This window comes from Nannospalax galili, unplaced genomic scaffold, assembly GCF_000622305.1.
Source record: "Nannospalax galili isolate Female #2095 unplaced genomic scaffold, S.galili_v1.0 scaffold11, whole genome shotgun sequence".
Classification (NCBI taxonomy): Eukaryota; Metazoa; Chordata; class Mammalia; order Rodentia; family Spalacidae; genus Nannospalax; species Nannospalax galili.
Genome location: NW_008330735.1, coordinates 4,795,536 through 4,809,366, shown reverse-complemented (window position 1 = coordinate 4,809,366; position 13,831 = coordinate 4,795,536). Strand labels below are relative to the sequence as shown.

The following is a 13,831-nucleotide window of genomic DNA, read 5'->3' as shown; positions in this document are numbered from 1 at the left end:
GGGTAACTAATCATTACTGTACACATCTGACAGAACGCTAATAACTAAAATAAGAGCGCCGATTGGCTGTTTTATCACTCCAAGAGATGAAAATATTTTATATACTATTAGTCTAGTGTTATTTTATAGACACTTAATTATATGACAAAATTTCCAAGACTATCAAACTATGTTTTTATTTCCTGACAGAAACACTTATCAACCCCACGGCTTAAAGACACATACACACACACACACACACACACACACACACACACACACACACACCTTTTTTTTTGGTCCTATCTTTCACATCCCAGAGGATAGTGGCTTTGTTGTGTTCAATACTATATCTCTGTGGGTATCTGCTATATTTGTTGAATGAATGAGTGAACGAGCTCAACTGCCCTTATTCATTCAATGACTATTTAAATTTTGACTCAGAAAGTCCAGAGACAGTACTGATCATGGTAGAAAAAAAGTTGATGTCTTGGTTAAGAGTCCTGTGCATCATGGTTATGATAAGATCTGGATACACATCTAACTTTATCTGTGCATGCTGGCCTGTCTTGGACCTACCTAACCCAGGAGAGGATCTTGCCAGGGTTTCTAATAGACAGGAAATTGAAGATTTCTGTCCTCTTGTCGTTGGGAATTGAACCCAGGATTTTGAGCATGCTAAGCATGTGTTTTCCCACTGAGCTACACTGCCCATTCTTCTATTGCATCAACAGAGCTTACACTGTAATTTTTCTTGACTGATCTCTGTGCTCAGATTCTCAATTTTGAAGGTCTGTTAAGAAATACACAGTGAAAATCACGATTGCTCCCACATGCTAAATGCCTATTAGTTGTCAATACTTGGCATTTCTCATCCTCAGCCTGGGTATTTTTAACCTAATTTTTACAGTTAAGAAGATAAAGCTGGTGAGTTAACCCTTGACTAATATCAAATAATTTATTGATTCTATCTGCCTCCAAACATACAGACTTTAAAAAAAACATCATTGAATATTACTTTTTACCCAGTCTTTTTCTTCATTCTGACTCTATGTCAGTACATATGGAATACACAGCATAGCATGGTGGTTATGGGAGCAGTAAAATGCTGTGTGTGCGCACATCAGGCTAGCATAAGGATTAAATGAATTAATATTTAGCGTTTAGACCACAGTTGGTCCATGTAATCACTGTACAATGTGCATAATCACTGTATAAATTTCCAAATAAACTCAATCTTTTGGTTTTATGTATTTATATGCCTCCAATTACATTTCTTGTGTGTGTGCTCCTGTGTGTGCAGGCGTGCATGCATGTGCAGAAAACAGGAGTCAACCTTGGGTATTGTTCTTTAGTTACCACTGCCCTGTTTTCTGAGACGGTCTTGCCGATTAAGTCAGGATCCATCTGCCTTCTCCTCACCAGTGCAGGGATTACAAGTGATCCATCACTGCTGTTGGCTTTAGCACTTACCAATCAAGCCACCTCTCTAGGTACTTCTGACTCAATTTCTAAGCACATTGGTTCCAGTATTCTCTTTCTTTTTTGTGTCCTTAGTTATATTTTCCCTGCCAGTCTTTATAAGTTATCAAGAGTTTTACCCTCTGCTTATATCATGACTGTTTTATATTTTCTAAATGTATTAATATAAAAACAAATATATGTTTTTTTGTGTTTTTTTTTTTTTATTGAGACAGGATCTCACTATGTAGCCCTGGTTGGCCTGGAACTCGCTTTGTAGACCACGCTGATCTCGATCTCACAGATTGTCTACTTCTGCCTCCTGAGCGCTGAAAACAAAGGCATGAGCTATTCCTTGCTAAATACATGATTTTTATGGAAGTTAATTTTTTAATAGCTCAAATGATATTAGGGTCAGAAGCCTATTGTATGATAGTTTAGTAAAATTGTATTAAAATGAAATACATGATTTTTATGGAAGTTAATTTTTTAATAGCTCAATTGATATTAGGGTCAGAAGCCTATTGTATGATAGTTTAGTAAAATTGTATTAAAATGAGAAAATATTAGAAGATTATATAGTTTTCTTTTTAAAGGTCATATTATTCTATCATGAGGTACATTTAAAAAACATTTTATTTATTATCTTAATTTTATGTGTATGAGTGTATTGTCTGCATGTAAGTGCACCCATGTCATGTAATGCCTGCAGAGGTCAGAAGAGGGTGTTGGATCTGGAACTGGAGTTATGGACGGTTGTTAGCTGCCATTTGGTGGAACCAAACGTGGGTCCTCTGTAAGAATAGCCAGTGCTCTTAACTGCTGAACCATCTCTCCAGCCCCCATGTGGAAAATGTTTTAATTCTTGGTCATAATGCTTAATTTTAAACATATCAGCAGTCTGACCTTAAATGCTGTTATTTCTATTTTAAAGTACTCTTTATTAATATGTTAAAAATCATAAATTTAAACCACATTGTTTTAGTTGCACAAAGGCTTAAAAATATGTAAAGTTTAAAAATAAAAATCTTGCTTCATGTTCCTACAGCCCCATGACCTTGTCATTTGTCTTTGGCCTGTGGTATGGACGGCTGAGCTGCCCTCACCTGGTACTGTCTCCGCCTGCTGTTCCTGACACAAGCTGGAGTCTCTTCCAGAATGAGGCCAGAATCTCTTTAAGTGATGATCATGTATAACACATGGCTTTAAAAAAAATGCTCTCATTTTTGTTTTTCCTTAAAAAATTTTTTAGCATAGGTTTTTTGGAATAATATGTAAAATTATATACGCAAATACAGTTACATCATGATTTTTTTTTTTTGCTTCCAATAATAAAGAGGAAGCCTACTTCCATATTCTTCTCAATTGTCTGGAATGGAACTTTTTCCTTAATCTTCAATTGTTGAAGAGTTTATTTATGAAGTTCTAGAGTCTCACAAGAAGTTGTACTAACAACACAGCTGCAGTACAAGTACGAAGAACAGGAATTTCACCAGCATCTCATGTCTGTTTCAGATTTATGTATCACCAAAATCAAGAAGCTTATCACATGTAACTGAGCTACTCTTAGTCATTTTATAGTAATACGATTAACAATAAAACAATACAAGCGTGTATAGCACATCTCATATGATTAGACAAAATTCCCCTACAATCTTTATATAAATATAAGATGGTCATAACTGAGGTTTAAGAATTATCTGTGGAAAGCCTGTAAAGGAAAACTGAGTTAACCTCTCATGACTATTAAAAATAAATCCTGGGGCTGGAGAGATGGCTCAGCGGTTAAGAACACTGGTTGTTCTTGCAGAAGACCTGGGTTCAAATCCCAGTACCCACATGGCAGCTAACAACTATGCATAACTCCAGTTCCAGGGGATCCAATGGCCTCTTCTGTCCTCCGTGGGCATTGCACAACACAGGTGCACTTAACCTACATGCAGGCAATATACTCATACACATAAAATAAAAATAATAAAATGTTTTAAAAATAAATCCTATTAGCCAATGAGTAAAAATTCTCTTATTAATGCCAAACTTCTCAGCCATAGTTTTGAGATATGTTCATTGCTATAGTTAATATAAGTAAATGATATTTTCATTAAGCTATCATTTGTAGGAATGGTCTGGGTATGTTAGAACTACTTAAATCATATAAGCAATTTCAGCAATTAGGTATTAGAAATAATTTTCCAAGTAAGAATTAATATTCATGGACAAGGCATGGTGGCTGATGCCTTTAATCCCAGCACTAGAAGAAGCAGAGGCAGGTGGATCTCTATGAAATCAAGGCCAGTCTGGTCTACATAGTGAGTTCCAGGTCAGCTGGGGCTACAGGGAGACTGTCTCACAACAACGAAAAGATGACCCCACCCCCAAAACCAACCAACCAACTAAAAGGAATTAATATTCATTAAACTGACATTTACTGATCATCTAGCTAGGAAAAGCCTAGCTACTGTGCTAATAATTTTTTATTCACATTTAATAAAACATTATCACAGAACCATATAAAGTATAAATGTCTGGCCTTGCATTCATACAATATTGTAACATATAAGATATTTAAGATAATATGAAATCAAGTATTTGAGCTGATGATAAGTCCTTTAATCAAAAGTACTACAAATGCTGCACATGGTGGTCCAGATCTATACCCTTAGCATGTCACAGGCTGAGGCAAGAGAAGAGCCTCAGTTCCAGGTCAGTCTGGGTGACAAAGTAAAAAGAAAACCGGTGAATTTCATCACGTTTAGTCAATAAATAAACAGAATGTTAACTAGAGAAACTAAAAGCTGTTTGAAAACACAGATTACACTTGTATAAAAAATTGAAATGGGGGGTTGAAGAGATGGCTCAGCAGTTAAGAGCAATGAATGCTCTTGCAGAGGACCCAGGTTCGATTCCCAGCACCCACATGGCAGCTACGAACCATCCTTAACTCCAGTTCCAGGGGAATTTGACAACCTATTCTGACCTCCACGGCATTGCACAACACGGGTGCACTCACATACATGCAGGCAATACACTCATACACACAAAGTAAAAATAAATAAAATATTTAAAAAATTGAAATAGGAATACATTGATTCACTAATTCAAGAAAAAAAATCTATAAACCATTTAGAAGAAAACAGGAAAAGATTTTAGAGAGGGCAAAGATCAAATTGAAAGGTAGGGAGAGAAATCATCACCCAATTAAAAACTGACAAATTTTATTAAGATTTAAAGCCTTATTTCTTGAGAATGTTTATTAGTTTAGCTAAACTACATAAATGTGAGAATGACATAAAATGGACATAATGTAAAACTAAGGACTTTTAATTAACCATGGCAAACTCATTGAACCATGTGCTCTTGTGACCTGGGCACCTGATTTTATTTCCTGGGAACCTCAATTTGCTACCCTGCCCAGAAAAGATAATGACCAAATGTGAGTATACTTGAGAATTAACATATCAAAGTGCTAAAAGACAGTGCACCGTCTTCATTGAGCACAGTGAAAATTGGGAAGGAAGCTTATACCTGAGAACTAGAGATGAAAAAGCAAGATTGAGAAAGAATGTTTGATGATAAGACAAGGGTGAATCAGGGCTTACAGTTGTGCAGTTGAAGCTGGAGAAATGGTTTTGAATAAAATATGAGTGAAGCCTGACTCAGAAGCACAGTTTCAGGGCACAGAGAGTTCCAAGAGATATCTGGGGGGAACGAATGTCCTCTGAATTTGAGCCCACTTTTAAAAACTAAATTTAAGAAGCAGGCTGTTTTATTCAGGTAATTGTAATGTTGGCATAGTAATGCCACATGTAAAGAACTTTACAACTTGATAAAGAGCGTACCCAACAAAAACAGATAAAAGAAAGACAAAAGAAAATATTTAAATGGCTAGCAAGCATATAAAATGATGGCCAAGGGCATTGATTATCAAGGAAATGGATATTTAAACCACATGTCACACCATTTCTTCACTGAGTAAGAGAGATTATATACAAGGTCTTACCTGGATAAGATGTGTTGGCATCGTGATGATACAGGCTGACAGTGATGTTCTTAGAAGACCACGGAGAATGTAGAGGAACCTGGTAAGTCTGTGACTACTGTCACAGTCTTCTGTACAGCAAATGTCATCTCCCCATAATGGTGAGCCAAGATTCTGAATTCCTATTCTTAAAATGTTTTTCTGTTTTTTCTAAAAGAAAGTGAGAGGGTGGTAAATACAGAGGCATTGCTCATCTGTAGGATTTTTTTTTTAATCTGTTACTTCTTATTTTTATTTACAATATCAGGAAGATAATGTTAATAGATGTGGTAAAAACTTATACAGAAATAGTAAGAAGGCAGCGTATAGGAAATACTAGCGATTACTAGAGTATAGAAAATATTAGGGCACAACCAGGCAAGGAGGCATACTTAGAGTCCCAGCTCCTTAGGAGACTGGGGTAGGTGAAGTGTTTGAGCCTATGTGTTCAAGGCAAGCCTGGCAAAATGGCAAGACACTGCCTATAAACACACGCATGCGGGGCTGGAGAGATGGCTCAGCAGTTAAGAACACTGATTGTTCTTGCAGAAGATGCGGGTTCGAATCCTAGCACCCACATGGCAGCTAATAACTGTCCGTAACTCCAGTCCCAGGGGATCTGAGAGTCTCTTCTGTCCTCCGTGGGCATTGCACTACACGGGTGCACTTACCTACATGCAGGCAATACACTCATATACATAAAATAAAAATAATAAAAACAAACAAAAAACACAGGCATGCACACACACATACACCCACACACATTTTTCCCCCCACTTTTGAAAACTTTGCAGGTCAAGATAAAACTAAAATTTTAAACTTTGTCTAAATTTTAAGTGACTCAAGAATTATGTTTGTGATAGTTACAAAAGCATGGAAGAGCTGGGTGTGGTGTATGCCTGTATTCCTAGCCTTTAGGAGGAAGAGGCACAAGGATCACTGAAGGTTCAAGGCCAGTATAATCAATCTACAAACAAGAGCTAGTCAGGTGTGTATATAGTAAGATCCTGACTCAGAAAACTAAAAACAAAACAAAACCCCAAAACAACATATAAGAAATCCAAGGTAATAGTACAGAAAAATGGTATTTCAAATGCTTACAAATGCATAATTAGGCATTAGAAAATTCTGCAAATCCTCCCATAAACTATGAATTGCTTAATATTTCTCACTTCATTTTGTATCACCAACTTGGATCTTTTGTGTGAAAGATACTTAAAAATTTGTAACTTTTTGGTTGGTTTTATACTTTATACTTGCCTGTAGTTTTTCCTTCTTGAAGGTGTTTTTACTATATTAAGTTCAACTTTTTGTATAAACCTTGACAGGTGAACGTTTACCACCAGAGACTATTGACATTAAGGTCATAATAATGGTGGCCATTAATTTTGGGGAAAAGAATATTTTAAATTTACAAAAAGCTAGGACAGTTGTCAGCATTTGCTAACATATGTGTTTATAAATTCTGCTGTTTGGGTTATTTTAATTGAACAAATGTTTTGTAAATGCTAGCAATATTTCTGGGCAAAAGAAAGGTGTTAAACACAGCACATGAAAATATTTGGAAGACCATTATTATGTTTCTGGTGGGAGAAATAAAATGTTCTTTCTTAAAGCCATGACTTCAGTTATGTGCCAGTTTGAATGTGCTTTCTAATGAAACAAGATGTTAAAATGTATTACCATTGCTATAAAATACCACTAATAAAATTTCAAATAATTACCACCCAATCCACTAAATTTTCCTGATAGAACAGATAAAAATTGAATCTGTGTATTCCTTTTTTAAAAACACAACTTATGGGAACAGAGACATGGCTCAGTGGTTAAGAATACTGGCTGCTCTTGCAGATTCGGGTTTGGTTCCCAGTAACCACTCAGTTAACAACTGACTTTAACTACAGTTTCTAGGGGATCTGACATCATCTTTCGGCTTCCACAGGTATTGCACTTACATACATGTAGGCAAAACACTCATACATATAAAATTAAATTAAAAAATTAAAACACAATTTATAACAAAGGTAGTTAAAATTAATCTAACGTTGAAAAGCCAAAAGAACAAACAACAATTGAGGTAGGATAAATAATACAGATACAAATACAAATAGCCTGGACTATGTAAGTAGGTGTATGATTCTGGACAGCATAAAGTTGTTAGTAGCCCTGAGGAATCACCTGTAGGGACTCCTGTGGATTCCCAAATCTGTGGGTGTCCAAGTCCTTTATACATAGTGATGAAATATTTGCATATAACTTGAGAACATCTACAAGTGCACTTTAAATAATCTCTAGGTTACTTAATTATAATAATCAATAAAATGTAAATGCAATATAAATAGTAATTGTACTGAATTGTTCAAAGAATAAGGATAAGGAAAAATGTATATATTTAGCATAGATGAAATGTTTTTCAATGGGCTGGAGAAATGGCTGAGCAGTTAAGATCAACTATTTTTAGTTTGTTATGATTTCCATGGTCCACAAAAATCATTTAATTGTATTTAGATGTTACTTAATTAAATGAAGTATAACCATGCGCAAGGGAAGATATTATTGGAAGTACAAATATGGGGCCTGGAGATGCATTACTGTTCTTGCAGGAAACTTGAGTTCAATTCCCAGAACTCGCATTGGTCAAGGTTAGGTTCTCAACAGAGAGAGCAATGTAGAAGCTGGGAGTAAAAGTTGTAGAGATAGATTGGTGGGAAAAAAATACAAATAGAGAGCAAGAACTTTAGTGAAATAAATAAACAGAATAAAATGAGAAGAGGGCAGTAGAATTCAGAACTACAAATCATTGCTATTTACCCCACCTACTACAGACTATTATATCAGAAAGGACTTGCTCAATGTTTAGACGGAACTATTGAACTATTGTGTTATGGAATGAGGAGAGTTACAAAAAGCTTACAGACATACTGGGGCTGGGGAGATGGCCCAGTGGTTAAGAGCATTGACTGCTCTTACAGAGGCCCCGGGTTCAATTCCCAGCATCCACATGGCGGCTATGAACTGTCCTTAACTCCAGTTCCAGGGGAATCCGAAGCCCTCTTCTGACCTCTACGACACTGCATGACACGGGTGCACTCACATACATGCAGGCAATATACTCATACAAAAAAAAAAAAGCCTACAGACATACTAACATATGCAGACATACTAACATATTCAGACATACTAACATATACAGAGAAAAGGAACTAGATTCTGAGCCAAATAATGAGTGGTAAGATATTTCAGTCAGTCAGAACATAACGAGGCATGTTACTTCAGTATGAAGAATATATTCACATATTGATAAATAGAATGGTAATTGCAAAAACAAAAGCTGAATTATAAATCTCTATCTGCTCTATCTGGGATGTTAGTTTCTAAAAAACAAAATTTAGCTGACAGCTATACAATAAATTAATTTATTCCTGTTAAACTATCTACCATTTAATCTATTATTCTAAGTAAAATCAATATTCTAATTCCATTTTTATAGTTCTTAAACATCTGAAATTTAAAAATTAAAAACAAACAAAACTATGATAGTAATTTTTAAATGTCTACACCTCAAATATTTTTATAGATGAGCTATAGACTAACTTAATATTAACATTAATTGTAAAGTAGATTATAATATTCTGTCTCTTAGAATATATTTGTTATTTCCAATGATTTGTTTATTTCAAAGTGCACAGAAGATAAAAATTTTAAAAGTAGGATTTATTTCAACATTAGAATATTATTTTGACTCAACTAAAAAATAGTATTTTGCTGTTTCTGTTCTTTTTGAGACAGAGTCTCTGTATAGCACTAGCTGGCCTAGAACTCGCTTTGAAGACCAGGCTGGCCTTGAACTCACAGAGATCCTCCTGCTTCTGCCTCCTGAGTGCTGGGACTAAAGGTGTGTGCCACCACGCCTGACTTAAGAATAGCATTTTTAAAAGTATTCCTTCATTGATGCATTTGATCTGCAGGTTCTGAGATGGACCAGGTAACAGAGCAAACAATGTAATTTGTAATTTAATTATTTAGAAACTTATTAACTATATTTTAGTTCTTACAAGCTGGAATTATATTTTTTATAATAACTTATTGGTATGCTTAACTTTAATTTAAAAATTTTAAGCATTCACTATAGGAATGTTTACCTCAACTTGAACCACTCTTTTATGAAAGTACGTAGTTACAGAACCTCCCATGTTTAGAGAGCCAAACGTATGCCATTTTATTTCCTAACAATTATCAAGAATAAACTGTTTCTTGAAAATGGTGTTTTTTCCCCTCCACACAAACAATTTAGAAAACAATGAATTTTCATTCTATTTCAATATAAGGTTACTTATTAGGGATTCTTAGGGTGCATGTCTCTGTGATGTATGTATGCATATTCCTTAGAAGCTAGTCCCTTTACTTTTTCATAATTTATAAAATTTCTCATTCTCAGAAGTGGTGTCATCATCCTGCACGAGCAGCAGCTCTGCACACTGTACCACAGGAACTGTTGTGACATGCCTGTTTCCATAGCTACCACAGCATGTCAGGAGAGGTGTCTGTCAGGGACCAATTTGCCTCTCCAGACGAGCACTGGCACCAACAGAAAGATATGGCATCCATAAATCTTAGCTGGGACCAAAAATGGACCAATAATGAGCAAAATTAAACTGCATCAGATACCAGCCATCATTACAAAGGTGGTAGCACTTGAAAGCCATCTGCAAATAGATGCTTTCCCAGGCACACAAATATTTTCAACTTGCTAGGGGACTGACAGGCAAGGCTAATTTAAACATTATTCATTTTGCCACGGAGAACTTATTAAATTCAACAGTGAAACTGATTTAAAAAAGACCTTAAAAAGCTATAAATTAACATCAAATATAGCTAAAGATGCCAAAATTACTTTTGGGTTTCTCTGTCTTCAATAAAAAGAGTGCTTTGGAAATGTATTTGCTAAAATAATATAGATGTAATACCACCTGTTTAGTGGCAAGTGCAATTAAAATAACTGAGAACAATATTGGAAAGTCCTATCTAGAATTAAAAATTTCTTCATTTATTTAAGTTAGACCTAATGAAACAGTTTCACTAGTGGGAATTTAGGGAAAGTTTAGAAAAAAACTAGAGCAACAGAGAATAGTTTAGGTACAACATATTTTAACACAGCAAATAAAATATATATTTTATTCAAAGAAACAATTCAAAGCATAATGTAATAAGAAATAAAATACTGTGATGATTCTTACATATAATTTAGAATTAAGGCTTGAATGCCAAAAACACTGAAATTTTAAAAAGAAAAATATAAAGCTTGCAGTGTTAGTAGTCATTTTCAAAACATAACTGCTTATCAATTCTAGAAGATACAAACATATTGAAAAACAAACAGCATTGACAGATCATGTGTACATTTTATGTACATTTACTGAGAATCTAGTGAAAATCCTAAATATACATTAAGAGTTTCTGCCTATTTATACTGTTTATGTATGAAAACAGGTTACTCACTATTGATTTTTCTAAGATTTTCTGAGTCTACCCCTAATGAACTTGAAAACAACATTATATACATTAGTATAAAAGACTTTCAAAGTATTCAATACCTGGGGATTAGATCCATCAAATCCTTCAGTATAAATGATGTTCTGGACAAATTGAAGCAGTTTTGTGTAGCCATGGGACAGAGGACTGTTGGTAAGAAATGGTTTAAACACATAAATGGGCTTGTTATACAGGAAGTAAAAAATGTATGCTAAAACATTAAATAAACAACAATTAACTTATTAGACTGCTTAATATAAAAAATATCAAATTAATATTAGATAATCCTAAACTATGAAGTCAATACATAAAAAGGGATTGAGTTACAACATCTTATATTAACTTGCTTAGCTTCTTGACATCATGGGAAGAAAAATCTATGGAGACTGAGATGACTTAATTACGTCAGGCTTAGTTACCTCCATGAAAACTAATGATTTAATGAAGCAATCTAAAAGATGCAGGAACCATAGCTTTTCGGGAGTAATCATACATAATTAACAGTAGTTAATGAACTGCTATGCCAAGTGCTCCCAAATCAATGTCCTGATCACCTGAGCTCATCTGCCATCAAAGTTTTAATTTTCTTAGATCAAACTGCTAAAATAATAGTAACTTAATCACTTGACTTCTTTTTTAGGACACATGAAGATAAATAGTATAATCTCAAATAAATGTGCTGTTTTCCTGTTCCCTTTGTTAAAACATCTTTTAAATGTACGAATTTAAGAAGATATACTAAATTATTTCCTATATGAATACTAGCATTAATTTTATTATTTTAAGAACAGTAAAATGCATTTTTAAGGTATACTTCAGACTTTCAAACAAACGTGAGATTTATCTTTAGTAAATGCTGTGAGAAGTGAAGTTAAGAAGTAGGCATGGATAGTAAAGAATATGGGGAGGTAAGAAACGGAGCAGTCTGCTCAGTAAGCAGCGGCAATAGTAGTTAAGTCAGGAAAAAAGTAAGTATAGCCCCATACATGTGTGTGTTATTCAACAGCTGCTGCAAACTCACATTCTTTTCTTATAGAAACAAGATGAGAGAACCAGAGAAAAGAATGCTCTGTGCAGAACAAATATAGCTACAGGTGATGGAGGATTATGCAGTGTGGACATTTTCATATAGTCATTGCTTCATTTCAGTGAAAACACAGATTACATGGACACAGCTTTTCTACTTTTATGAGTGAGGAAGTATGCCCCAAAATAATACTGTGTAAGGGCAATTCTGTGACTGTTTCCTATTATAACCACACATTTGTGCTAGCTAGATCAATTTTTAGAACACAGTGCTACTGTCTGATAGTAGACACAATACCAATCTGGGATAATTAGCATTGCACAGAAGGCCTAAATCTTCTCCAAGATTCCAAATAATGAAATAAATTCCAGTCAACTGTTTGACGAATCTCACTATGGGATATATCTCCAGTCCCTCTTAATGCACTATGGATTGTGTAATATCCTTCAGTTTTATCTATGCTAGTGTATAATACAAAATTATTTTTCCAGGTTAAATAGCATTCTGTTGCATGTTTGTGTATTAAAATATTTTTTTCATCTGTTGATAACACTTAGATTGAGTTGGATCTTGGCTACTGTGAATAGTGCTGTACCGAATATGGGAATACAGGAATTCTCATTATAGTTCTCGTTAATTCACTTTAACATCCTGAATTCCTTTCCTTTCCATACAAACCTGCAAATAGCATTCTTAGATATAACAGTCCTACTCCGATTTTTTTTGATGAACTATCATACTATTCTCTACAATGTTTGTACTGATTTATATACCCATCAGCAGTGTACAAGGGTTTCTCTTTCACCACATTTTCATCAGTACTTACCATTTACATTTTTGGTGAAGGCCATTACAATAGGCGTAAGGCAACATCTCAATGGGGGTTTAGTATGCACTTCTCTAATGATTAACGATATTGAGCATTTTTTTAGAGATGCTGTCTATCTGCATATCTTCTTTAAAAATATGTATATTCAGGTCCTTTGTTCATTTAAAAAATCAGTTTATTTCAGTTGCTTACAAATTTGAAGTACTAACCTCTTTCTCTCTCTCTGTCTCTCTGTCTCTCTCTCTCTCTCTCTCTCTCCCACACACATACACACAAACACATACACACACACACCTTTTCCCATTCCTTAGGTATCACTTCACCCTGTTCACTGTTTCATTTAAGAGAATGAAAACGACCGAGAATAACTGGTCTTTGCCCAAGATTTATCTACATGACACACAGTAAATAAAAGTACCAGAATGGTGGAACTAATCTTGGGTGTTTAACAGACATACTTTGAGGCCTATAATAATTTGGTCAGAGGAACATAAAGGACACTTTTTGCTCCTTGCCCTCCTAGATCGACTAGTTCCAGGGGACTATGAGCATCTCTCAAAATGTCCTATAATGGTGGTGGGTCACTTGTCCTCTTGATCAAGGAGGCCGAGGAGACCCCATCAGATGGACTTGAACCAGTGTCCAGTCTACAAAGAAGAGGGTCAACACAGAGGAATAATTTCCTCCATGCTTCCAAGCGAAGCCAACCATGGTCGAGCAGGACCTTTGACTTATCTTCACTTAGGTGGAACTGGTAAAAGAAAGGAGCCAGGGGCTCCTCCCAAGCCCATGTGACCCTTGAGGAACAGATCCTCAAACGACCTTAACAGTAAAAATAAATCGGTTTATCTGGTTATTTAAAAATAAATCTGGTTTAACTGTATGGCCTTAAACACCCAAAAGGAAAGTATAACCAAAGATTAAATGGACCAACATAATTTCATAAGAGTCCATATGTATAGCTAAAGGCTACATAAACAAGCAA

The 13,831-nt window shown here is 35.0% G+C and overlaps 1 protein-coding gene across 4 annotated transcripts in view; it reads right to left on the bottom strand.

Annotated features, from left to right (window-relative positions):
• Elp4 (elongator acetyltransferase complex subunit 4) overlaps nucleotides 1-13,831 on the bottom strand; it is a 243,539-nt gene that overhangs the window by 148,795 nt on the left and 80,913 nt on the right. For all 4 annotated transcript variants that reach the window (XM_029555164.1, XM_029555168.1, XM_029555157.1 and 1 more), the window contains exons 6-7: nucleotides 11,053-11,137; nucleotides 5,441-5,629 (exon numbers count right to left, since the gene is read on the bottom strand). In XM_029555164.1, coding sequence (XP_029411024.1) covers nucleotides 5,441-5,629; nucleotides 11,053-11,137 — 274 coding nt within the window. The remainder of the gene's footprint in view (nucleotides 1-5,440; nucleotides 5,630-11,052; nucleotides 11,138-13,831) is intronic.